This window comes from Tursiops truncatus, chromosome 15, assembly GCF_011762595.2.
Source record: "Tursiops truncatus isolate mTurTru1 chromosome 15, mTurTru1.mat.Y, whole genome shotgun sequence".
In the NCBI taxonomy this organism is placed as follows: Eukaryota; Metazoa; Chordata; class Mammalia; order Artiodactyla; family Delphinidae; genus Tursiops; species Tursiops truncatus.
In genome coordinates, this window is record NC_047048.1 from 56,596 (window position 1) to 81,224 (window position 24,629).

The following is a 24,629-nucleotide window of genomic DNA, read 5'->3' on the forward strand; positions in this document are numbered from 1 at the left end:
TTGTTTAATTTGCTCATTTTTTTGGCATCTTGATCTGTCATTTTTAATTAGAACAAAGGGGCTCTATTTTCCAAAGACCCCTCAGGCTCTGTCTGTGAGGAAGAGGACAGGAGAATGAATGGGCCACAGCCTCAGCAGGAGGCACTCAGTGGGCTGGCTGGCGGGGCCAGTGGGGCCGGGTTCGTCCACAGGATGCTAACCCCACTGCGCCGCCCCTCAGAGTCCCCCCCAAGCCCAGCACAGATAACACTGGTCTTATTGTCCCGCTCTCCTACGGAGGCGTCCCGCCTGCTAGTGGTCAGTGTAAATCCCTCTCTCCAGGCCCATTACCCCAACGGCCCCAAGTCCCAGGCAGGCGGGGGAGGGCAAGAATCTTTCCATGTTTTCTAGTTCCCCCTGACAAGGGTTAAAACCCCAAACCCCGTGACACCTGAGCACACGTGGATGCCCGCACCACCCCACCCCCCCCACCCCCGCCCACTGCCCAGAGACAAACCTCCTCCACCAGCCCAGCTAGCCCAACCCCCAGCTCCCAGAATAGCCTGCGGCCAGGGCTGGCCTGTGGTAAACAGCCCAGGAGCCTCCCTGGTGGGTCTGGGATGAGTCATCCTTAGGAAAACACAGGGGTGGGACTGGGACCTGAGCTGGTGGGCGGGTCCCTCCAGGTCTCCTTCCTCCACTCCAGGCTGGACACGGGCCGGCCCGGTACAGAGGGGCTGCAGTGGGGAAGGCAGGCTTGGTGTCCCAGAAGGAGGAGGTATGGCAGCTTGCAGGCTATGCTGCTCCCCTTTCTACCCCCCCAACTCAGGAAGGAGGGTCCTGGGCCCTCCTGGAATGTTGCCCAGCCCTGCAGGACAACTGTCACCCTGCAGCTGTCGGCCCACAGGTCCTGGGACGGTCGTCCCCCTCCCGCCCCAACGCACGCTCGAACTTCACGGCGCAAGTCTCTTCCCAGCCTGTCCCAGGTTTCCAGGTGCCACTTCACAGGTGACACTGGATTAGGCTTCAGTGTGGTCCCTCACCCCTCCCATGACTCCCACAAGCGAGTGTGTACACTTCTCCCCTTCTGCACAAAGGCAGCCACTGCCCTGTTCTCCTGTCTCCAGTTGCCACCGGCAGCCCTTTCTGCTTGAAAAGACTAACAGAGCCCCCTGAGCCAGGCCCACTGGTGGCTTCCCAAACCCTGGGGAGATTGTGGGTGGAAGGAGCCCCTGGCACGTGGGAGAACCAGGGGCCCTAGACGGGGAAGAGGCAGGTGGCGTGTCCCCTGTGTCTGTCCCCAGGGACCTCACCTCTCTCTGCCTGGAACACTCCTCACTGGGAACCCCCATTTGTCCTCTGGCCCAGTCCCAGCACCTCCTGTGAGGTGCACCCACCCCTGCAGCCCCAGTGTCCACCTCCTGTCCTTGCAGGGCAGCTGCTGAGCCTCGAGCCGGGGCCTCACGTCGGATTTCCTTGCATAAGCCCAGGTGAGGTCACACAGTGGAGAAAGTGGCTCCTGTCCAGGATCCTCAACAAACACCAGGCTCGGCATCCAGGTGACCCCACTCAGGACCAGGGCCGGTCCTGCCGAGGACTCCAGCCCCACAGGCCTCCAAGTTGCTTGTTCCCTCCCATGCAGCTTTCTCGTCAAATGTCCTTTTCGCAGGGGCCGTCCCGTGTAAGTAGCAGTCCCCTCACCCAGAACATGCATTATTCCCTCTCTGTGGTACCAACTTTATTTTTCTACGTAATTCCTGGCAGCACCTGACATATTTAACACTGGTTTACTGGAGCGCCAGCCTTTGGGAGGAAAAAGCTCCCATTGCTACTACTCCTCAGCCTTGGATGCGGCCGCATCTAACCTCCTGGTGCCCTTCCGGGAGTAACCCACCTGTCCTGGCCTCTGCCCAGGGACAGTACAGCAGAGGCCTAAGGGAGCCTCGGACCCTGTGCATTTGCGGGCATGTGTGTGTACCTGTGTGTGTGTCTCTGAGTGTGTGTGTGTGTATCTGTCTGTGGCTGTGCCTCTCTGTGTGTGCATGTGTATGTGTGTGTCTGTGCACGTCTGTGTGTGTGTGTGCGTATTTCCTTGGATGAGTCCATTAAGTCAAATCAAATTACTTCTCAGAGCAAAATATAAGGAACCGTTAGGCAGAAAGACCTGGCCAAGAGTTTTCCATACTCTGACCTCCTGTGGGGAGTGCTCTGTTTTCAAAGGCTTTTTCACGTCACCTTCGCCTGTTGACACCTGACCCCAAGTTGGATGGTGGCTTGTGGTCCCTTCTTTGACACACGCACTACGTCTGAGCAGGGCACGGGTGTGAACAAGGCACTGATCTTTGTGGAGCATGTGCATTTTAGGGGATACGAACCGTAAATGAGAACAGAAGACGGTACAGTATCTTCACACGGTGATGGCGTTGCTGGGAAAATAATTAGAGTGGCGGGATGAGAGGAAGTGGGGTGAGGCTAGTGAGACAATGATTTTCCAAGGTGATAGTTGAGATAAAGCAAGAACTGTGCACGGGAGCCACTTAGGGGTGGGGTCCAAATAATATATTTCCCAAGAGAATGATGGGGGTGGGGGAGAGGTAAGCTAAGTGCACAGGGGGCCCCAGTGAGGCCCCCACTCTTAATGTCCACGGTCCATGGGATCCGCCCACCCCATGGACACTGAACATGGGAGGCCTGGGTGGGTGGGTGGGGCGCTGGAGCCCATAGAACCCCCAGGCCGAGGCAGACGCCGTGGTGACCACAGACCTAAGCTCCTTCCTGCCGGGTTCCCCCTCCCCCAGATGGGGGTTGGTGCTTCTCGACCTCCATCTCAGTTTGCACAGCATCTCCTTGGCCTCTCTGAGTAACCCTTGTCCAAAGTTACCTCTTCTGCACACAAATGGTGCTGTCAGTGTGAGAGGGAGGGAGGGAGGAGCTCTATCTCCAGGGGATGAAAATGCCCCCAAATGCTCCATTTCCAGTCAAGTCCACCTTCATTCTCTCGTCCCCCCCCCCCCCCCAGCCCTGGCCCCAACACATCCTCCAGATCCAGTTCCGGGAGGGCCCAGCCCTTCACTTACTTCAGATGGCCTCAGAAACATCTATTTCACTGACTTGCTGGCTGGGACTCCCCTCCTTCACCCCAAGTATCTAATGGGCGCCTTCTGAATGTCAGGCACTGGGCCAGGCACTGAGATTCGATGGTGAGTCTCAGGGAAAATGGACCCTGAATCCATGCAAGAGAAAACTGCAGTCCTGAGAAGGCGGTACAGTGAGTCAATGGGAGACTAGGGGTCCCACCCCGGGGCTCCCACCATAGACTGGCTCCCCTCAGTCCTGCCAGAGAGGCTTCGTCCTTGGAAACTTCAGCCCCTGAAGGGCAGGGGGCAGTGAGCCTGGTGGTAGGTGTGTTTGTGACGTCTCCTTTGGCCAGGTTCACTTACCTTCCCAACTATGACTTTAGGCCGAAATGCACATTAGTATTCCCTACTGGGGGGCTTCCCTGGTGGCACAGTGGTTAAGAATCCGCCTGCCAATGCAGGGGACACGGGTTCCAGCCCTGGTCTGCGAAGACCTCACATGCCACGGAGCAACTAAGCCCGTGAGCCACAACTCCTGAAGCACGTGCGCCTAGAGCCCGAACTCGGCAACAAAAGAAGCCACCGCAATGAGAAGCCCACGCACCACAACGAAGAGTAGCCCCCGCTCTCCGTAACTGGAGAAAGCCCGCGCGCAGCAACAAAGACCTAACGCAGTCAAAAATAAATAAATAAAATTAATTAATTTTTTTAAAAATTCCCTATTGCGGGCTGGGGGTCCAGAAGCTGTGTGGGCACAGAAGTACCACGCCCCTGGCTGTAGGTGGCCAATTCTGCGCATCTGGCGAGGCCAATTGATACACACACACACACACACACACACACACACACACACACACACACGTCCCGCCCAAAGCGAGGGAGGTGCCGCCTCCCGCACACACCGGGCACCTCTCTGTGCCAAGCGAATTCTAACTGGGGCACCGGCGCCGCCGTAGTTAAGGCGCAGGCGTGGTCCCCTCGAGGTGGGATGGGGCTCCAGCGTGCAGGAGCCTCGCCCCGGTGCGGGCCTCCCCTCCGGATTTGGGCCAACACTCCGCTCCTCTCATCGTCTCCCGCGGTGGCGACCCCAACACCCCCTCCTCCTCCCCTTCGCCGGCAGCCTAGGGCGCGGCACCCGCCCAAGGCGGGGGCGTGGGGCATAAGGTCGCCGCCCAGAGGGAGCTCATCCGGCGGCGCAGACGCCCAGCGCCTCCGGGGAGGGACTTGGCCTGGGTTCTGGCCCTCGGCTTATCGGGGAGGAGCCGAGAGGTTGCAGCTGGCGGAGGCCTGCCCCGAGTGGGCCGAGGTCCTGGGCGCGGCAGCCAGGCCGGGGAGCCCTTCTCGGCAGAACCCGCAGCGCGGGATCAGCGCCGTCTGCTTTGCTGTCTGTCTTCTCTGGGCAAACCGCGGGAAGAAAGCGCCCTCTCTTTAGCGGGCCGGGAGCTGCAGAGCATCGCGGGGCGCGGCCGAGGGGAGGAGAAAACAGAGGGAGCAGCGTAGGCCCGGGCTCGCGGGGCTGCGGCTCCGCCAATCTGCGGGCGCTGACGCGGGGGGCGGCTCCGCGGCGCTCGGATATCTGACCGCCCGGGGAGAGGCTCGGCTGTGCGGGGGCTGCGCTCCGGAGACGGCCGGTGCACCTGCCCGGGGACTTCGCCGGACGCTCCGTGCGCCACCCCCCCCCCCCGCTCCCGCCCCCTCCTCGGTCCCCGCGGCCCTGCGCCCTCATTCCCCGCCAGGTCCCCGCCTGCGGGCCGCAGCGTGAGAGAACCGAGCCCTGCCCGAAGGAGCCGCCCCTTCTCCGCCCGGCCGGCTCGGCGCCTAGCGCGGCCCACGGAGCAGCGCAAGAGACTTCGCCGAGCCTCGGATCGGATTGCGCCGCGCGGTCGCCTCCACCCCTCACCCCAGGCCGCCGCGCCTTGGCCGAGATGGGCCTAAGTGTCCGGCCCCTGCGCGCCTGATGAGCGCGGCCGCGGTCCCGGAGACCCAAGCGGGCCGCTACGTGCGCGGGGCCTCCCCGAGCTGCGCCCCCAGCTTCGCGGACGAGGGCCGCTGGGCCCGGCCGGCTGAGGGCGCGGCCGCTCCGGAGAGGCGAGAGGGAGCGGCCCCGAAATGGCCCGGCGAGCGGGCGCTTTGGCGGTGGGCGCCCTACGCGTGGGACAGCCCCGGGACGAGTAGCTGGCCGACGCCAGATGGACCTTGATCCGCGCCGCGGCACCGCGTTCGTGCCAAGCCAAGACTAGAAGGGCACGGGCGGAGAGCGCTCTGGGGGCGCCCGGAGTTCCAGGCCCCGCTCGCCCGCCGGGCCATGAAGATGATCCTGGTGCGCAGATTCCGCGTGCTCATCCTGATGGCGTTCCTGGTGGCCTGCGCGCTGCACATCGTGCTGGATCTGCTGCCCAAGCTGGAGCGGAGCGGAGCGCAGCCCTCGGGGGAACCCGGCTGCTCCTGCGCGCAGCCCGCGGCCGAGGCGGCGGCACCCGGCTGGGCCCAGGCGCGCGGACGCCCGGGGGAGCCCCCGGCAGCAGCCTCCGCCGCCGGCGACGCGGGCTGGCCCAACAAGCACACACTGCGCATCCTGCAGGACTTCAGCTCCGACCCTTCCTCCAACCTCACGTCCCACTCGCTTGAGAAACTGCCACCCGCAGCCGAACCGGTCGAGGGCGCCTTGCCGGGGCAGGATCCCGGCGCCCTGCGACCCTTAGACCCCGGTCACCGGCCGCTGCTCAGAGGCCACGGGACGCGTGGACCTGTGCCGCCCCCCGGCCCGAGCGGGGACGGCTCCCTCCTGGCCAGGCTGTTCCAGCACCCACTGTACCAGGCAGCCATTCCGCCGCTAACGGAGGACGATGTCCTCTTCAACGTGAACAGCGACATCAGGTTCAACCCCAAGGCGGCGGCGGCGGCGGCGGCGGCGGAGAACCCAGACTGGTGAGTGGGGCTGCAGCTGCTGAGGTGGGTGCTGGCAGGCCCGACACCCAAGGCAGCCAAGCGCCCCTTGAGAATAAAGATCCTTGCACATCCAAGGCGCTGTGTAAAGAGGCTCAGGGTCAGAGACTCGCAGAGGGCGTGGACCCCAAGGCAGAGGCCCCAGGAAGGGGAGCTTTGTGGGGCGGGCAGCGTGCAGGCTCTGGGCACTGCCTTTGTCTCCAGAATGACTGCCTCCCTGAGAAGGGCTGCTGGGTGCTTTGGGAGCTGTTTCCTGTGGCCACTGACCTGGAAGGCAGACATGGCAGGCAGGAGCCAGGAAGAGTGAGTTCTGCATTTACAGGAAAGCAGTGCTGGCCCGCAAGGCCCTGGTCACTGGCTCACACAGGGACTCAGGCGGTGAGTGAAGGCGCTTCCTTGGGAAGCCGCTGCCTGCAGGTGCTTTTGGCAACGCCGCTCTGCTGGGCGTGTCGGGGAGGTCTGGAGAGGCCTCATGAGTCCCTCAAGTCCTCAGGGACTTGTAAACCAGTCCCTGAGAAAACATTAGCAGAGGGGCACGCTGGCCCCCACGAGGCATAACCAAGGGGTTCTCCCCCTGCCCGGGCTGCAAGGGGGTGACAGCTTCCTAAAGGGCGAGTAGCATCCCCCAGGAGCATCTCTTTAAACTGCTTTAACCCCTCCCCGCAAGGCCCTCCTCAGCCACACAGATCAAAATAAGCAGATGCTGCTGCCCTGGGCGGTGAAACATTAACCAACAGCAAGGTCACGATAAATAAGTACCTGCAAAGGTTACACAGGCAACAGAGGGGAAAGGCCAGGTTTCCAAAACATCTCATAAAATCCTTTCTCCTTTGCAGTTGGACCAGACCCAGTGTTGTCTGTCTAAACACACCAAGGTGTTTAGTGGCCTCTGAGCTTTGTCTGCTGGCCAGGTTCACGGAAACGCTCAGAAATTTGAGAGGCAGAGCAGTGTGCTAGGCCTGGGCCTCTTTGTAGGAGAGACAGAGCCCAGAGCCAGTGGTCAGTGATGGGGCCCTTGGGCAGCTTCTCGTAACCCATCGTGTCCATTGTGGGGCAGAACTTGGGGCTGAAAAGGCCTCACTTGCAGGTGAATTAGCGCTTAGACAAGTTCCGCTTTTCCCTCCAGCGGCAAACAGGGCCTGTCCTCCCCCAGACTGGCCCTTTGGCTCAAGAGACAAGGATGGGCCACGTTGGCAGCAGGTCCTCGATTTGGGCCTCGGCTGGAGTGAGTGCCACTTTCCTCTCTCCCCACCCACGGCTGCTTCCTGAAAATCAAATTTAGCCTCTTGAGTCATTGCTGTCCCAAGGCAGAGCACCCAGCGAAGGCTTCCGCCAGACTGGGCTCATCTGCCCCCAGGAAGCCGGCAGCCCCTCGCACCCCAGGCTGACATCATGCTTGTCAGGTGTTTCAGTGACCCTGGGCCAGACGCGGCGGCGGCGGGGCTTCGCGCTGACGGTCTGGGTTTGGTCTGCTTTAGTTAGAGCTGTCTGTGGCGTCTCCCAGGGGTAAGTGAGAATTACAGGCCTTCAAATATATTATTAGCTGGTGGAACAACGGCCACAGAGAAAGTGCGGACGTCGCAGGGCCCTGTTTGAGTAGAGGCACCTCTGAGTAAATCCATGTTTGCTTGGCTCCAAAGTGAAAACCTTGGCATCGATGCCAACTCCCCCATCCATCTCGAGACCTTGCTGTTCTGTTCTTTCCCTGTTGACCTGGGTCACCTTCATTTGTGCAGGCCACACGAAGGTCCTGAGGATGAATTCCTACCCACAGGGGACACGGCCGTGGACTCCTATCCCAACTGGCTCAAATTCCACATCGGCATCAACCGCTATGAGTTGTACTCTCGACACAACCCAGCTGTGGAGGCCCTGCTGCGTGACCTCGGCGCCCAGAAGATCACCAGTGTCGGTAGGTGACCTCCCTGCCCGGCCAGCTCTCCTTGCTGGAGCCTCACCTCGCGGGCGAGTTATACTGGCAGCCTTCCCAGAGGAGGCGCCTGCAGGCCTTCGATGCTCTCAGTATTTGGGGGCAGCAGGAGGCCGTCTTCTGCTGTTGCAAGATGAGCATGGCGGGGCAATACGCCGCCCCCAGTCCTGTTGTTCTGCTGCGGGGGGTGCCCCACGGGTCCCCCCCGCGGGTTAAGAAGAGGCCCCCCTGGCAGCTGCAGGGAGACACCTTGGAGAGCTCGGCATCTTCTGGTTGTCTGGGAAGGCTCTGCCTCAGAGCCCACCTGGTGCTCCTGGGGTTCGTGTGGGCGGGGAGTGACTAGGGCTCAGCTCTACCCAGGGCAGAGCCCCATACGCGGAGTAGTTTGGAGGAGACGCCTCTGAGTTCTTTGGGATCTGCTGAATCAGAAGTTTCAGGGCATCCAGTTACTGGTTCCAGGAAAGTGTGCCGGCAGTGGTTTCTGAGCGTGGAGGTTTGACGCCATTGTTCTCAGGCCTGTAGGCGACTGTTTGTGAAGGTCCCGATGAGTCACTAATAGCTCCAAGGGCAGAGCGGGTGGGCAGAGGCCCTGGGTGGGAGGGACAGTCCCGGGAGGCGCGAAGGGTGGAGGGAGGCCCCAGGAGCATGCGTGCTGGGGGCAGGGGGTTCCAGGCACTGTCTTACTGGTGTCTGGGCCACCCTGAGGCTGAAGGGGCTCTGCCAACCTGGGCTGATGCCGGGGAGCCGGGAGTCGCCTGTGGGGCTGGCGCCCGGGTCTCCAGAGCGCTTGAGAGGCTGTGGTGCTCCGCCCGGTGCTGAGCTGCTTGGCAGCACCCTTCTCCCCGGCACATGGTCGTTCACCCTGAGAGAGAACTCGCCGGGGCACGACGGTGGTCTCCCCTCCTTCCTGCTGCCCAGGAGGAATCTGAGTGCCTCCCGGCCCCCAGCCCCGCCCAGCCCCCCTCCTGTGCTGGAAGGCAATCTGTGCGGACGAAGAGGACTGCAAGGGAGGGGCCACAGCCGGGGTGTCCCCTTCTCTCCTGAGCAGACGAGGTTGTTCGAGAAACATCCAATGCGATGACCGTTTGTCATCGTTCAGTGGATTCTCTTGAGCACCTCCTGCATCCCAGGGCCCCTTTCTGGGCCATGGGAGTTGGGGGTGAATCCAGCCTCAACAAGCTTCTGCTGCGTCCTGACCTGCACATGCCGATGGACAGATAAAGTCGAGAGTGATTACGAGGCGGCGACCTCCACCTGGGAGGACCAGGTCTTGAATGGGGCGAAGGCTTCCATGATGGAAGGCGGCAGGGAGCGTGGGCCTTTCGGGAAAATGACAACAGCATTTTAAAGTTGGGGTTTAGGGAAGTGCAGCATTCATGCTTGCAGGCTGCAGTCCGCCCCAGTCTCCCATCTGTCAAGTGGGCTCGGGCACGTTGCATCTTATTTCAAGAAGATGGACAGTGCACCCAGGCTTGTACAGTATTAACTCAGGCTTTGTGCAGGGTCTTGGTTAGAGACAGGGCTGCAAGGATCCCACATGCCAGCCAGGCTCGCCATAGCCCTCAGGGGACAGACAGCCTCCCAGCTCTCAGTGGACGTTGCCCTGTGCAGAGAGCAGAGCCCAGGAGCCCAGGGAGCCGCCGGAGGCTGAGGACAGCCCTCGGGGGCTCACAGGCAGCTTTGCCCGCCCTGGGCACCAGGAGGAGCCCCCATTCTCCCGGGGGCCTGGCCTTGGGGCACCCCCACCCCCTTTGGTCCGACTGTCCTGGGCGGTGGCGCCTAGGCTGCCTGACGTCCCGGAGTTCTGGCTTGCTCTGCGCCTGGCAGGGTGGCCTGGGGTGAGTGCCTGCCCATCTGTGTCCTGTGGGCTGTTTGAGCTGATCTCACCCGCTGGACTACCCTGGCCTAGGTGGTCCTAACCCAGCATGTTCCTTGGGGCCGTGGGCCGGTCAGAGCCCAGGCTGGCATTCACAGGTGCCTGACGAGTATGGGAAGGTTGACTTGGTGGGACCCCGGGTATCATCACCCACAGCGAACAGCAGGCCTGGTGTGTCCCGGCTCCCCCAGTCACGAGTCAGCGTGACTCTGGGCAGATGGGTTAACTTCTGTGGGCCTCCCCGTGTCTCCTGTGGGTCACAGACGTGGTCATATCCTCGACCCTGTAATCTCCAGCTTGCAAATCTGAAATCATAACCCATTTGACAGCAAAACCCGACCCAACGTGAACGGACATGGAGGCAAAGCCTAAAATGAGAGACTGTTAAACCCTTGTTTTTCTCACTTGGAGTGAATGTACCCATGGAGTGCATTTAATTCCGGGGTTCTCCCCCGACCCGCTCAGGGCTACAGGATCTGTGGGATGGATACACCACCTGCAACTCTTGTCATCTGAAGTCTTCAAAACCCTGAACACTTCTGCCCCAGAGATTTTGAAGACGAGTGTGGACCCGTGAAACCTGCCTCCCAGGGCTGTTGAGAGGTGTTGGAGAGGAAGAGGTGGGAGCAGAGGCTAGGCAGCGTCCCCGCTCGTTACCTCCGCGCGGGGCGGCCAGCACTGGGCAAGCTGGAGCCTGCTGAAGGCCTCCGCCGGACGCTCAGCCCCACTGTGTGCGGCTTTGTGCCTGGAGGTGCTCCCAGCAAGTTCACACTTGAGAGGAGGCCCCTCTTCCTGAGGAAGCAGGACATCTTCTCACCTGGAGCCCAGTGGAGCCCCCGGGAGCATGGCTGCAAGTGTCCAGGCCCAGGCTTCTGCTGGGCGGGGAGCAGGGGAGGGCTGGCCCGGCCAGGCTGCAGGCGTCCCCAGGGGTGTCTGCCCCCACATCCAGCTGGTCGTTTTTGTTGGACACCCAGCTGCTGAGACAGCAGCCTCTGACTGGGCCCTTAGCTTAGCAGAGCCACTGGGTGGGCTTGCAGACCGGGGTCCCTGGACAAGAGCTGTCTGCTGCTGGAGGCCCTGCCCCTGGCACTGCTGTGGCCTGGGGGGATGCAGCCCTCGGAGGCCCCATGGGAGCCGGGAACCTGCCTTGGGAGTCAGGGTTCAACAGCGCCGTCCGTCCTTTTGAGCTTAAAGTGGAAGAAGAGCTAGAAATCCAGCCCGTCTCCTGACCCCACCCTGCAAATCGGGGGACAGGCCTCCGGGAGGGCAGCCTTGCCCATGGTCAGCACATCTCCGCCCCCAGCTCTGGGCTGTGTCTTGACCCAGATGGTCACTTCAGTCTTGGAACGTGAGCCCAGAAGTGGTGTGGCGATGAGAACAGGTCCTGCGAGGCCCCCAATGCTTTCCCTCAGAACAGCTCCGTCAAGGCTCCCCGTTCAGAACTGCCCCATAAGGGTGAGCTGGAGGGTAGCAAATCACGGCGTCAGGCATAGTCCAGGCCGGAAGCTGTTGCTTCTCAAACATCCTGGGGCCTGTGTCATGGCCTGAAGTCTGGGCTGCACCCCCAAGTTGGGCCGAGGACCCAGGCCGGGGCACAGGCTTACATGGGGCAGGTGCCCATGGGGCTGGCCCCTCAGTGCCTGTAAATGGACACGCTCTTGCCTTTCTCCATGGCTCTGGGGTGGGCGGGGAGAACAGAGAACCCAGCGGCTCCTGGTGTCACATTCTCCAAACTTGAGCCGTCCTTGGGCCAGGCCTCACTTCTTCTGACCCTTAAATCAAGGCAGGGGCTGTGAAAACAGCTGGACCAGCGTCCTGACCGTGACCCCTAAGGACAGACATTGGTCCTACTTCACAGATGAACTGGCCGAGGCCAAGGGCACAACGTCAGTGGCCCTGCTGGCGTCCCCGTGCTCACCTGAGTCCCCTGAGGCACCGACGAGTGGGTCTCAGCCCTGCCCCCAGCCCCATGGGGGAGGCTGGGTGGGTGTGGTGAGCCCCCTTCAACAGAGGGGGCCGAGGTCGGGGCAAGCGGAGACACCGTCTAGGGCGCCAGCTGGGGCCACCGCACACCCAACCCTCCAGTGTGGCAACCTCCCGCCACCTCTGCCGTCGGCCCATTTTCCCAGGCCCCGTCCACCCTCCTCAGCACGGCTCCTCCAGCCCCTGGTTGGTGCTTCCTGACCCTGAAACATCTGCCTGCCCCGGGCCTTGGTCCCGGACCCTCCCCACTCCACCGCCACGACCCTCACATTTGCACCCATACCCTGACCTAACCCCACAGCCTCAGGCCACCGCTACCCGGGGGTCCCCCCAGAGCCTGGAGCAGTGCATCATCAAGCTCACGGGCCTGCCCCAAGGCAGCAGGTGACCCTGTATTCTTTCCCTCCTGTTGCAGCCATGAAGTCGGGGGGCACACAACTCAAGCTCATCATGACCTTCCAGAACTACGGGCAAGCACTGTTCAAACCCATGAAGTAAGTGCCGGGCCGGTGGGGGTCAGGCGCGAGGGGCTGTGGTCGGGAGTGCGCAGGCCGTGTGATCTGTGTCTCAGCCTCTCAGCTCTGCTCTCCTCGCCCGAGAGCAGCCAGACTCTATGTCTGTGAATGCGCACAGCCATGCCCGTGAAACTTTGTTTCTAAAACTAGTGGGTCAGCTGATTTGACCCCGATCCCTATTCTAGATGAAACAGAAACTGCTACCAAAATCAAAACGAACCCCTCAGTGGCCCCTGAAAACTGTGGGGCTGGTGGAGAAGGGACTACCCCGGAAATGAGCAGCTGTGGTCTGTGATGTCCACTCTGATGGTCCTGGGGCTTGCTTGTCCCGCATGGGCCCAGTTGTTTGCCATCTTTGGCTAGTTTCAAACAGGGCCTTTTTTTTTTTTTTTAACATCTTTATTGGCGTATAATTGCTTTACAATGGTGTGTTAGTTTCTGCTTTATAACAAAGTGAATCAGTTATACGTATACATATGTTCCCGTCTCTCTTCCCTCTTGCGTCTCCCTCCCTCCCACCCCTCCAGGCGATCACACAGCACCGAGCTGATCTCCCTGTGCTATGCGGCTGCTTCCCACTAGCTATCTACCTTACCAAACAGGGCCTTTTTTGCACTGTTGAGACGGTTCATTGTTTTTAAAGCATGGGTTGCACCCCCAAAAGCCCGTGAGGCCATTCAGGTCATGTGGGGCTGCTGGGCTGGGTGGGGACTGCGGCAAAGCTCCAGGGCATGGGCCCCCCCAGAAGGAGCAGCTATCCGTGACCAGGGCGAACGGCCAGCCTGGTTCACACAGGACAGAACCCCAACGTTCATGAGGGGTGATGTGGGCGAGGTGAGGCCTAGGCTGCATGTGGGCTCCTTGGGGAAGGTTCTGGAGGGGAGGGGGCTCGTCATAGAACTTTCTGGCCACCATGGGCTCCTCTGTGCCCTCTCAGATTGGAGCTTGAGTAGAGGGGCCCCTTCCAGGCCTCTTGATGTCGCAACAGTGAGTATGGAACTGTGCGGGGAGGAGGGTGTGCCAGGCGGGGTCGAGCTCAGATGTTGCATTGACGGCCAGGTGACAGGTGGGCCTGGACCCCTCCCTGGCAGGAAGCCAGGACGATAGCTGAAAACCACAATGTCTTTGTCGCCCCGTCGGCCACACAGGCCCCCCCGTCTCGGTGGTGTATTGTCCACAGTCCAGTAAGTCGTCTCCAGATGCGCCCAGAGCTATGTAAGTTGAAGATTCTGAATTAATTAGGTGGTAGTATTTTTCCTCTGAGATCTTAAAGGATGTATGCTGAGAGGGTCTAGAGAGGAACAGCCCTGAGGTGGAGGTAGAGCCTGGGGGGCCCGCAAAGTGTAATTTACGTGGTTTGTGCACGACCATTTAAAGTTGTGGGTTTTTTAAATTTATTTATTTTATTTATTTTTATTTTTGGCTGCGTTGGGTCTTCGTTGCTGTGCGCGGGCTCTAGGCGCGTGCGGGCTTCAGTAGTTGTGGCTCACGGGCTCTAGGGTGCGGGCTTCGGTAGTTGTGGTGCGCGGGCCTAGTTGTTCCGCGGCATGTGGGATCTTCCCGGGCCAGGGTTCGAACCTGTGTCCCCTGCATTGGCAGGCGGATTCTTAACCAGGGAAGCCCCACCATTTAAAGTTTAATGGGTATATATTTTTAATAGACATTGAAAAATATTTAAATAGGGCATTAGCCCATGAGTTGCTGAGTATTCTTGCTTTAGTGTTAAAGTAAGATTTTTTAACACCTTTATCAAGATGTAATTTACATATTTCATAATTCAGCCACTTAAAGTCTACAGTTCAGTAGCTTTCCGTATATTCACGGAACTGTGCATCCGTCACCACAATTCTAGAACCTTTTCGTTACTCCAGAAAAAGCCTGTCCGATGCTGCCCTCCCTCCAGGCCGGGACAGCCGCTGGGCTACCCTCTGCCTCTGTGGACTTGGCCAGCTTGGAGTTTCATGTAAACAGAATCACACACTATCTGATTCTTTGTGTCTGCGTCTCTCACTGAGCATCATGTGTTCAAGGTTCATCCACGTTGTGGCCGGTGTCAGAGCTTCCTTCCTTTCTGTGGCCGAACAACACTCCCCAGTGTGGATGGGCCACATTTTGCTTGTACTTTCATCGGTTAATGGGCGTTGGAGTTATTTCCACTTATTGGCTGTATGAATAACGCTGTATGAACATTCACGTGCAGGTTTTGGGGTGGACATGTTTTCATTTCTCCCGGCTGCATGCCTGGGAGTGGAATTGCTGGGTCACATAATAACTAAGTGTGACGGTTTGAAGAGCTGCAGACACTTTTCCTCGGCGGCTACGCATCGTGTGGTCCCACCAGCCACCTCCACATGCTGCTCGTCAGTACTTGTCTTTATCCGCCTTTTCGGTCCTCGCCATCTTGGTGGGTGTGTGACGTGGTGTCTCCTTGAGGTTCTGATTCATAGTTGTCTACTGACGAGTGGTGTCGAGTGTCTTTTCATGTCCTTGTTTGTCATTTAGATCTTCTTTGGAGAAATGTCTGTTCATATCTTTTGCTGTTGTTTAGTTCGTTGCCTTTCCATTAGTAAATTGTAAGAATTCTTTATATATTTTGGATATAAGACCCTTATCACATACGTGGTGTCCTTTGAGGCACAAGTTTCTCATTTTGAGGATGTTGGGTTTAACTGTTATGTTGTTGTAGCTCGTGCTTTTGGTGTAGTATTTAAATTGTAATATCGAAAAATGTACATGCTAGGTAATAGTGGTGCAGGTGATTGTGTGTGGCTGAAGTTCAGAAGCATTGGTGTATCCACAGAGACAACAGGCCTGGCAAGGCCGTTGTTGTGTGACCTCCAGTAAATTCATTCCCCCTTACTGGGACTCAGTTTATCCATCTGTCAACAAAGGCATTGCAGGAAGAGGTTTGAGGTCTAAACTCTGTTGGATTGGCTTAGGAGACAGGGCACCAAGTTTATAGAAGGAAGCCAGGAGGAGCTGGTATTTGGCAAGTTGGGGTGGGGCTGGGCAGATGCACCAGAGTGTACGGGCTTTGCAACAGGATTCAACCTGCTTCTTGGAAAGGAAGCGTCCAGGTGTGCCCGTAACACTAGCTGTGACCACCTGCTGGCAGAGGTACGCGTTCAGTCACCCCACGAGCACTGAGCCCGGCCTGGCCTCCTGCCAGGTGCAGGGAATGCGGGCGTGACTCAGGCCCGGCACTGCTGCTGCTTAGGGTGGGATGGAGAGCGGTGTGTCTGCTCCACTGCGCAGGGCCTGGTCCTCGGTGGGTGCCACACGTACGTCTGCAGAACGAACAAGAGAACGAGCCACTGACGGCAGACGGGAGACTGAGGGCTGGTGAGCACTTGGGAGGCAGCTGGAAGTTTCTCAGAAGTGACCTCCAGCTGAGGCCTGAGTACAAGTGCGACGCTCAGGAGGACAGCCTGGAGGAGGCAGCACAGTCCAGGACCGGGCGGCTTCTACAGTCTGGAGGACCAGTGCCGTTGTGCAGAGGAGTACATCACGGGGCCGTTTATACTGAGGTTCATTTAAGTGAGATGAAGTTACAACCTAGTCCCTCGGCACACCAGCCACACCTGAGGCGCCAGTGGCTGCACATAACTGGTGGTGCCGTGTTGGACACGCCCAGCATCACAGGAAGTTCTGTGGGACGGTTCTGTGTTTGAGCACAGAACTCGAGGGGAGACGGGTCCAGGCAGCTGGAGAGGGGCAGCGGCCAGACTCTGCAGGGCATCTGGGCCTGGATGTTGGGATTTTTTCCAGGAGTGTCAGTCAGCCACGTTATACGGGGAGGGTGGGAGGGCTAATCGGGTGTCGGATGGGAGGTGCTGGCATCTGCGCCTGAGGAGGCGTGAGGATGGGGGATGAGCGTGGCTCTTAGAGACACTTGGGAGAGGAAGACCCCCTGGGCACAGTGACGGACGTGGTCGGGGCTGAGAGAGTGAAGCCTTCCAACCTAGGTGCCAGTGGCCTGCGGGGCCGTGCGGGGTGGGGGGTGGGGGTCCAGGCAGGGAGCAGGTGCACGTGGAGGCACCTAGAAGGTGAGGCCTAGCCGCAGAGAGTATCCTTGCTGTGCGACCTTGCAACACTCCCTCCCCTCTCTGGGCCTTGGTTGCCTAACGCTGCATGAGGCTGGATTACAGGAGGCTTCGGGCCCCTGCCCTATGGGACCTCTGTATCTCCAGTAAGGAAGACGGTAAACTCAGCACCGGTGGGGCTCCCGGAGCCACTGCGGTCCCCTCCCCGAGTCAGCCCTTGCTCTCGATTGTCTGGTGTGCTGGAGTTTGCAGTTGTGACTTGCAGACGTTCGAGGGATGATGACTATTCGGTGCGCTTGAGCAGTGGCTATTTAGGGCACAGCAGCTGAATGCAGGCTGGAAACGGAGCTGCAGCCGCGCTTCTGCTCAGGTCACTTGCCAGCAGGCGACCCGACGCTCCCCGCGGCCCGGCGAGGCTGCTCTAACGGTCCGTTTTCACCAAAACAGCCGGGCCGCCTCCTGAGCGTTTGGAATCCGGAGCTACAGCGCCCTCTGTGCCGTGTGTGTTTTGGGATCCAAAGCGTGTTCAGACGCAGGGAGGGAAGGAAAGCACACCTGCCCCCGTGGTAGCTTTGAGGGGAAAATAGCTCCAACAGCAAGACGACACCTCCAGTACAGACGAGCCGGTCGCTGGTGTTCCACAGACCCGGCATCACTTGCAAAGCAGAAGAGAAAAACCCCACGGGCCAGGCTCAGTGAGTCTGAAATGGGTCGAGTCTGGCTCACTGAGCACTTGTCATGCAGGGCTGAGGAGCTGGGGCGACAGTGGAAGGCGCCCCCAAAGAAGGCACCACCCCCACAGCCTGCAGGCAGATGGGACTGAGGTCGTGGGTGCAGGAAAGGGCGCCACGCCAGACACAGTGCCTCACGGACCCAGACAGGGAGGCCACTGTTACCCCCAGACCTTGTGGACAAGGAGACCGAGGCTCAGAGTGCCCGAGGGCACCCAAGGGCACTGGCCAGCAGTAGATGTGGCTGGAGTGACCACTGCACTGTCCCTACTCAGATCTCAGAGCAGTGGTCATCATCGTCTTTGATGTCGTTAACGTGTGGGTTCATTTCTGGTTCCTTAATTTATAACAACAGCTGAGCTCTAACCCTGTGCGTCCACACCGTGTGAGTGTCCCAGGCTGCCGTCGGGCAGCATCATGACCCGGGCAGCTTAGAGAGTCAGGAAGCTCTTCTTCCTCAGTCCCGGAGGCCAGAGGCAGAAACCACAGTGTCGCAGGACCGCCTCCCCGAAGGCTTCTGGAGGGTCCTTCCTGCCTCTTCCGGCTTCTGGGCGTGGCTGTCGATCCTTGGCGTTCTGTGGCTTGTGGCCAGATCACTCCCTTTTCTGCCTCTGTTGTCGCATGGCCTCTCCTGCGGGTCTGTGTCCAAATTCCCTCTTCTTATAAGGACACCAGTCACTGGACTCAGGGCCAGCCTGATCCACTATGACCTTTTCTTAAGGAACCCCACCTGCCAAGTCCCTATTTCCACATAAGGCCACAGTCACAGGTCCCCAGGGTTAGGACTTAAACATCCCATTTTGGGGAACACAATTCAACCCTGTCCAACATCCAGGTAAGACTATATTCCGTGTATACCCGCACCTCTTCCCAGTGCCTGGGTGACGACAGGTAGGAAAGAGTTTTCATCTTCACGGCTGATGGATTCACCCGCCGCCCCGCCTGCCTGGGTCTCTTCTGTGTGTTGTATGAGGAGGGTCAGTTAGATCAAGGGCAAATATTATCAGTGCTGGTAAAATCCAATACAATTTTAGCTTTACCGACACTTGTAATTCCCCACTTTCCCACCTTCTTAAAATGCACGTTTCTGTTGAGTTGGAACGTTCATATGGAAATGCACACAGATGGTAAGCGGGTGTTTACAACACGCGCCAGTAACCAGGTGACCAGGTAACCAGCAAACCAGCACCAGGTCAGGACCAACTGACAGCGCCCAGACCCCTGTGGCCGCTGCAGTTTCCTCCTCCCAGGGTGGCTCCTGCCCGCCCCCCCCACCCCCGCAGGTTCCCAGCGAGTGAATCCCCGCCCCCCTGCCCCCACCCATGCAGCCCGCGCGTCTGAGAGATGCCTCTCCCGTGGCTCGTTCTCGTGGCCAAGTCACGTTCCATTGTGTGAAAACCTCCGGTTTCTTCATCCCTCTCCTGTTGATGGACTTGTGGGCGGTTTCAGTTAAAGAATGTTGTTAGTGGAGCTGCCCTGACCGCTCTCGTACTTCTGAGGGCTCATCTGGGGGCAGGGCGGTGCCGGGAGCGCAGTGCTGGGTGGCAGGGTCGGGCTCTGTTCAGCTTGGCTTCAGTAGAGCCGCCGTCCAGGGCAGCCATCCTGTGGTCTACACTCCAGCAGCTCATTCCAGGGCAGGGTGTGGCACCCAGGCTTGATGCCAGTGTCTGTGATGGCCGTACACGGAGCCTGGACAGGTCGCAGGCCGTGAATGCCCTGTGCCTCTGGACCAGGCCAGGCCTAACCCCACTTCTGGCCCCTGGGGCCTCACTCCCTTTGTTTGCGGGCAGCAGCTCCCCTCTGTCCTGCTCTGGGAGCCTTGGTCTGGAGGGACAGCCGCGTGTGTGGCTTTGCAGGCGGAGGGGCCTGTGTCTGCACGTCCGTCCGGGGGCTGCTGCCCGCCCTGCAGGGACACATGGCCGCCTGTGCCCACCACGCGCTCCTTGTTCGTGCCACGGCTGGTCTCCCTGAGGCTACCACGCTCGGCCACGCTGTCCACGCCAGTGAGACCCGTTCCCTCACCTTCTCAGGTCTGTTAGGGTTTGACAGCCTCCACTCTGGCCGGCGAAGCCAGTGCCCCTGTAGCTGACACGTCATGTTTAATTTTATCACCAGCCCTCCTTCAAGGAGGAGGAAATTGAGGCTCAGGGGGTTTAAACGTGAATCGGGCGTGGGAGGCCGGCCAGGGCTTGGTTCCAGTGTCTTGGACGTCAGGTCCCAGGCCTCTCAGGCACTGTCAGGCCGAGGTTCGGCCGTCCGGGGACCCTGGACCCGGGATCTCTGCTGGGGAGGCGCCCATGCTGCCCACTCCTCCCAGAGGCATCGCATGTGAAGAGGCTCTAAGTACCTGCATTACTTTTGCAAAGAACAGGGGTGTGTGTGTGTGTGTGTGTGTGTGTGTGTGTGTGTGTGTGTGTGTGCCTGCGCGCATCTCCCGGAGAAACCATCCCTGAGCAGCTCTTTGAGGCCCAAGAGCTCCTTGTAGCCGAGGTGCACACACAGAGGCAGCTGCAGAAACCCCTTCTGGCCAGCCAGCCCTTCTCACCGCAGAAACGCGAGCCGCCCCCCACCCCCAGCCTGGCCCGCGGGGGGCAGCGCGGGCCTGAGAACAGGAAGTGCTGGAGGGCAGGGCCTCCCCTGGTGACTTGCACCTCAGCCTGCTGAGCCCTGCTCAGGCCCGCGCTGGGGCCCAGGGGCGCGAGCGGGCAGCCTCACTGAACCGCCTGCCCTCCAGGCCCCGCCAGGGCCTCCCGATGACCAGCGCGTCCAGCGGGGTGCGGCGCTCAGACGGGCGCCCTCTTGGCTGTCTTCCCAGTGCTTGCACTGCCTCTGGGTTAGTGACACGGTGGTCCAGACCCACCGCCTGGCCCTGAGCAGGCCCTGCCCCTCGCTGGGGCGCCTCCTCACTAGGACCGCATCCAGCTGTCGTGAGCACAGGCCCGGGGGAGCCCACTTGCTACAACCTCGTGGGGCGAGCTTCTCTGGGGCAACACAGGGCAGGAGTCGCAAGGGGCTTGACTCTGTGAGGTCATCTGTCCCTGGAACAGTTATGTGGGAGGCGACTGGAGGGGCTGGCTCTCCCCTGACACCTCCTCCCTCCCCCCTCCCTCCGGGGCTGGCAGGCAGAGGGTCTACGGTGGCGTTCTCCGTGGTCCCCCGTGGCCACCGCGTCCGTGGACCTGGGGCTCGGTGCCTCGTTATCAAAGCATGAAACCATTGCACGCTATTTCCACTCATCACTTTTACAAGGAGAGGATTTAAAGAGGCTCCTGGCCGCCAGAGCGGGAGCCGTGGCCACGTTGTTGCTGCAGCACAGGTGCCGCTGCGGCCTTGCATGCTCGGCGGCTCTCCCAGATTAACGTGTAAAATGCAGTTTTGTTGTCCATGACCCTGCACTGCGTGTTGGTCTCTGGGACCGATTTATATATGAGTCAGACAGCGCCTCTCCTATATTTAATCTCTTGATGCTCCCGTCAGACATGCCGTATGGATCCTGTACAGCGGGGGCTGGGCTGTGAGCCACAGAGCTGCCTCCTTGGCTGAGAGAGGCAGGTGCCACCTCCTGTGGGCCCTGAGCTCCCCTGGGCCTCGGCGTCCTTGCCGGTGACAGGGGCCACGCTAGGAACACAGCAGGGCAGCCGGGCTGGCCGTTCCCTCTCTGAGCCACTGTGGGATTTAAGTACAGATGGCGTCGCCGGGTCGCTCTGGAGCTCTGCACCCCGCTGGCCTGGTCTCATCACCTCAGCTGGTTGCTGGCGCCCAGAGTCCCCTTCCTGCACTTACCTTGGGGGAGGGCCCCACCTGCGCTCCATATCCGGGGCTGCCCAGTGCCCTGCAGTTTGTCCACAACCTCAGTTGACTCCCCACTGAGCCCTGGGTGTGACCCATCTATGTCTCCAGTACGCACAGGGCCTAGTGGACTCAGGGGAGCTTCGGGCTCCAAACTCCTGCAGTTAACGTGTACAGCCCGTGTACAGGGACGCTGTGCGGGGCTCCCGCGGGCTCAGAGCAGCACCTGGTGTCCCCACGTGGCCCCTGCAGGAAGGAGCGGGACCTCTGAGGGCCATCCTGGCCTCTGCGGGTGGTGCAAACAGAAAACGTCCAGAGCTGCAGAGCCCAGTGCACCAGGCCCAGGGGGGCCTCCTCGGCCAGCACAGGCCCTGTGACGGGGGTGGGTGGACGGGTCCTGCGGTTGGCCTGTGAGGGTCTGAGCGTGCAGGGGGCTCTCCAGCAGCTATTCCAGGTCCAGTCCTTGGTCTTTGGTGCGTCTCCACGGCGCCCTCCCCGTGCCACTGGGAGTGATGAACAGACACCATGTCTCACGTGGTTGATCGCCTTACAGGCCCCCAGTTGTAGGGCACTTAGGTTGTCTCCAATTTCATGGGTTATTTTTATAGTCAGAAAGCCGTGGACTTTATTAATTGAAAAACGAGTAACAACCCATTACAGGCTTTTGAGAGACTCTCCCGAGCTTGTCAGCAGCAGAGCAGAGCTGTTGGCCCAGTGGAGGCTCGGGGCAGAGCAGCCAGGACCCCAGCTGAGCCTGCACGGCCACCCTGGGCTCTCTGCCCGACAGCACATTGGGGAGTCAGCTGTCCACCTTCGAGATCCACCATCACTGAGAGTGAGTGTCTTGAGGAAACGAGAGGGCAGGAGAAGACTCTGGGGGACAGAGGGGCTCACCTGAGACGTGGGGGGTTGTTGCCTGAGGAGCATGGTGCCGGGCCTCGGGGAAGGGTCTCTGGAGAAGGGGCTTCTCCCGCTCCAATCTTTGCTTCGCTTCCAGGGTCCACTGCAAGCCTTCTCCCCGGGGTCCAAGCGTCCCCGTGTCCCCATGTGGAGGACATGGTTGCCCCGACCAACTGAGCTCCTAGGCCCCCAGGCAGGGCTGGCCTGATGCTGCCCAGTCAGAGGCTCCCAAGGGTCCGAGGCAGCGCAGCACCACCGCCTCTCACGTGCCCTGGGCGCTGGCATGCTTGAGCGCCGGGAGGATTCATTGAGTTGGTCCCCACTGCAGCCCCGGGGGCTCGTCATCCTAGCCCGTTCAGACAGGACCCAGAGGCCCAGGGAGGGAATGGCTGCCCGCAGAGCTGCGTGGCCAAGGGGACCGCCCGCCCCAGCTTCCCGGGTGGCTCCCTGCGGCTGGCCTGGCCGTTATGCTGGGCCGCCACTGTGCATGGGCTCGAGTGGCCAGGGCACAGCCACTGAGGCTCCCCAAACACCCTGCTGTTTCACCAGCGGCCACAGCTCCCTGACTCGGGCGACCATGGCTGTTCCTGCAGCTGGGATTCCTTTGCTTGACGAAAGAAAAGAAAAAGGAAACTACTGGAGGCAGGCAGGGAAGTGGGTAAAGGTAAGAAGTTAGTACAACCTGCAGAGGGCGCAGTTCTGGCCGCTGTCGAGCAGGTGGGGGGCTGTGCCGTCTCCCGGTCCCCCCAGCCTCGTCAGGACGCCCGCCCCAGCTGACCATGACAAATGTTTCCTTGGAAGCTTCTGGAAAAGATTATCCCCTTTGCTCAAATCAATGCAAGCGAGTCATTTTTTCCGAAAACATCCTCCTGAGCGGCAGCGTGGAGATTCTCCCTGGTGTTAGGGTCTCTGGGGGCCGTCACTGGGCTATCGTGAACGGGGCAGAAGGTGAGAAGAAGGAAAGAAACTCTGGTCTTCATTCCCACGTGCCAGAGAAGAAACCGAGTCGGGCATCTCAAGAGCACTTTGGTCAGCTGGTTGTTTTCTACACCGTAAGAGGAAATTTTGCAGACCTGACATCTCCTTAAAAAGCCTCGAAAATAAGCTGGAATCGACCCTACGCTCGGGATTGACTTTGTTTTTCCTTCAGCGGGAAAAACAACATCACAGCAGTAGCCTTGGTGCTAAATATTTAATACACGGTTTAGTAGCTTTGAGCATCTTTCTTTACCTTGAATAAAAAGATGAGCAACGGAGGCTTAAGTACGGAAAGAAGAACTAGGGGCCTGTGTTCATGGTTGCCAGGGACAGAGCATATTCATTTGCACTCTAATGTCATTCCTTAGTCACGTCCCCAAATTCCAGATGAGCAGACAGAAAAGTATTTAAAACACAATAGATCTTAAACTTTCAAGCAAATCTCTTCCCCCCCCACCCCCCACCCCTCCCCGACCCTTTGCTTTGGAACGCAAGCCTGAGTCACTGCAATTATTTTTAAATGGAAACGACTTCAGACTTTCTTTGCAGTTACAGATCTTTGAATTGTTTTTTAATTGGTTTTCATGAAATTGACCATAAGAGGTTTGAGTCTCTTCTGAGTTAATTTTTCCACCCAACCATAAGTGAGCAACTTGTCCCCTGTGTCCTACTTTGAAGAGCTGTCGCCATGTCTCTTGGAGACCCAAGGGGAGGGTGTCAGCGGGTGTGAAGGCCCCTCGTGATCACCTGATCGTGGCAAATCGCTGATTGGTCCTGATGCTCTGGCTGTGGCTCACGGCGTGGCCGGTCGAGGCATGGGCAGGTCTGGGGGCGAGTAACAAGATGCTGGGGGAACCCGTCCCTGGGTGTGGTCATTATGAGGCCCATAGCCTTCAGGGAAATCCTCCCCCCAAAGAAAATAGGTTGGTAGGAGCGGACAACAGGTGCTGGAGGTTCTCAGTAGGAAGAGCGTGTTTTACCAAACAGATCCCCACCCCCGCAGGGGCCAGGACAAGCGTTGCCACAACTGGCAGGAGATACTGACGGAAAGGTCTCGCCGAGGTAACTGCCAGGGGGCGGCCTCCTCTCCCTTCCAGAATGTCTACCAGCCGAAAACCTGATACTAAACAGCTTAGTATATCTCCTTAATGACAAGGTGCTCGCTTGCTGCTGTGTGAGTGATGGGAAGATTGTCTGAGAAAGAAAGGCTGATTTCTGCCTCCTCGCCTGCACCGGGTGAGTCCGGATCCACTGCGCGTTTTGGAGGAACGAGCAAGCGTCTGTCTCGTTGGCTGTTTTGCCCCTGAGGTTGGCCCGGGGACGGGAGCCAGAGCCTCGTCCCTGCGGTGGCCTCTGCCCCCAGGACATCAGGCCACCTGGTTAGGACAAGGGTCTTTGCAGAAGTGATGGAGTCAGGACCTTGGGGCGAGGTGGTCACCTTGGACCCCTGGATGGGCCCGAAATGCAGTCACGTGTGTCCTTGGTTTGGACACAGAGAAACCAGAGGAGGGATACGGTGATGGAGGCAGAGCTGAGGCTGAGGAAGCTGGAAGAGGCTGGAGGGACCCGCCACCCCCAGAGCCCCTGGGGGGAGTGTGACCCGCCCACGCCCTGATTTTGGACCCCGGTCCTCAGAACCGTGAGGGGTGAACTCCTGTTGTGTGAAGCACGTCTGTGGGCATCTGTTGCAGCAGCTGCAGGACACCCATCCACGCGCCTCCTGGGCCCCCAGCTCCTGGAACTAGGAGGAGGCAGTGGGGATACAGACGCCGCCAGGATCTCCGGTCCACGTGCCTCGCCCGGCTTTGCCGCTTCCCAGCACGTGACCTGGCTACAGTGCCTCACCTGTGAGGTGGGTCTAGTCACACTGCCTGCCCCCCAG

General features: G+C 59.6%; 1 protein-coding gene and 1 long non-coding RNA gene across 2 annotated transcripts in view; both read left to right on the plus strand.

Moving 5' to 3' along the window:
* The first annotated feature begins 4,307 nt into the window (after positions 1–4,307).
* The window catches only part of FAM20C (FAM20C golgi associated secretory pathway kinase), a 36,056-nt gene continuing 15,734 nt past the window's right edge, over positions 4,308–24,629 (plus strand). The window contains exons 1-3 of the mRNA XM_033841304.2: positions 4,308–5,984; positions 7,739–7,914; positions 12,207–12,285. Coding sequence (XP_033697195.1) covers positions 5,362–5,984; positions 7,739–7,914; positions 12,207–12,285 — 878 coding nt within the window. The 5' untranslated portion in view covers positions 4,308–5,361. The remainder of the gene's footprint in view (positions 5,985–7,738; positions 7,915–12,206; positions 12,286–24,629) is intronic.
* Positions 12,292–23,025, plus strand: LOC141276436 (uncharacterized). The gene is made up of 2 exons (XR_012325922.1): positions 12,292–21,704; positions 22,319–23,025. It is a non-coding gene; the product is annotated as an uncharacterized lncRNA (long non-coding RNA).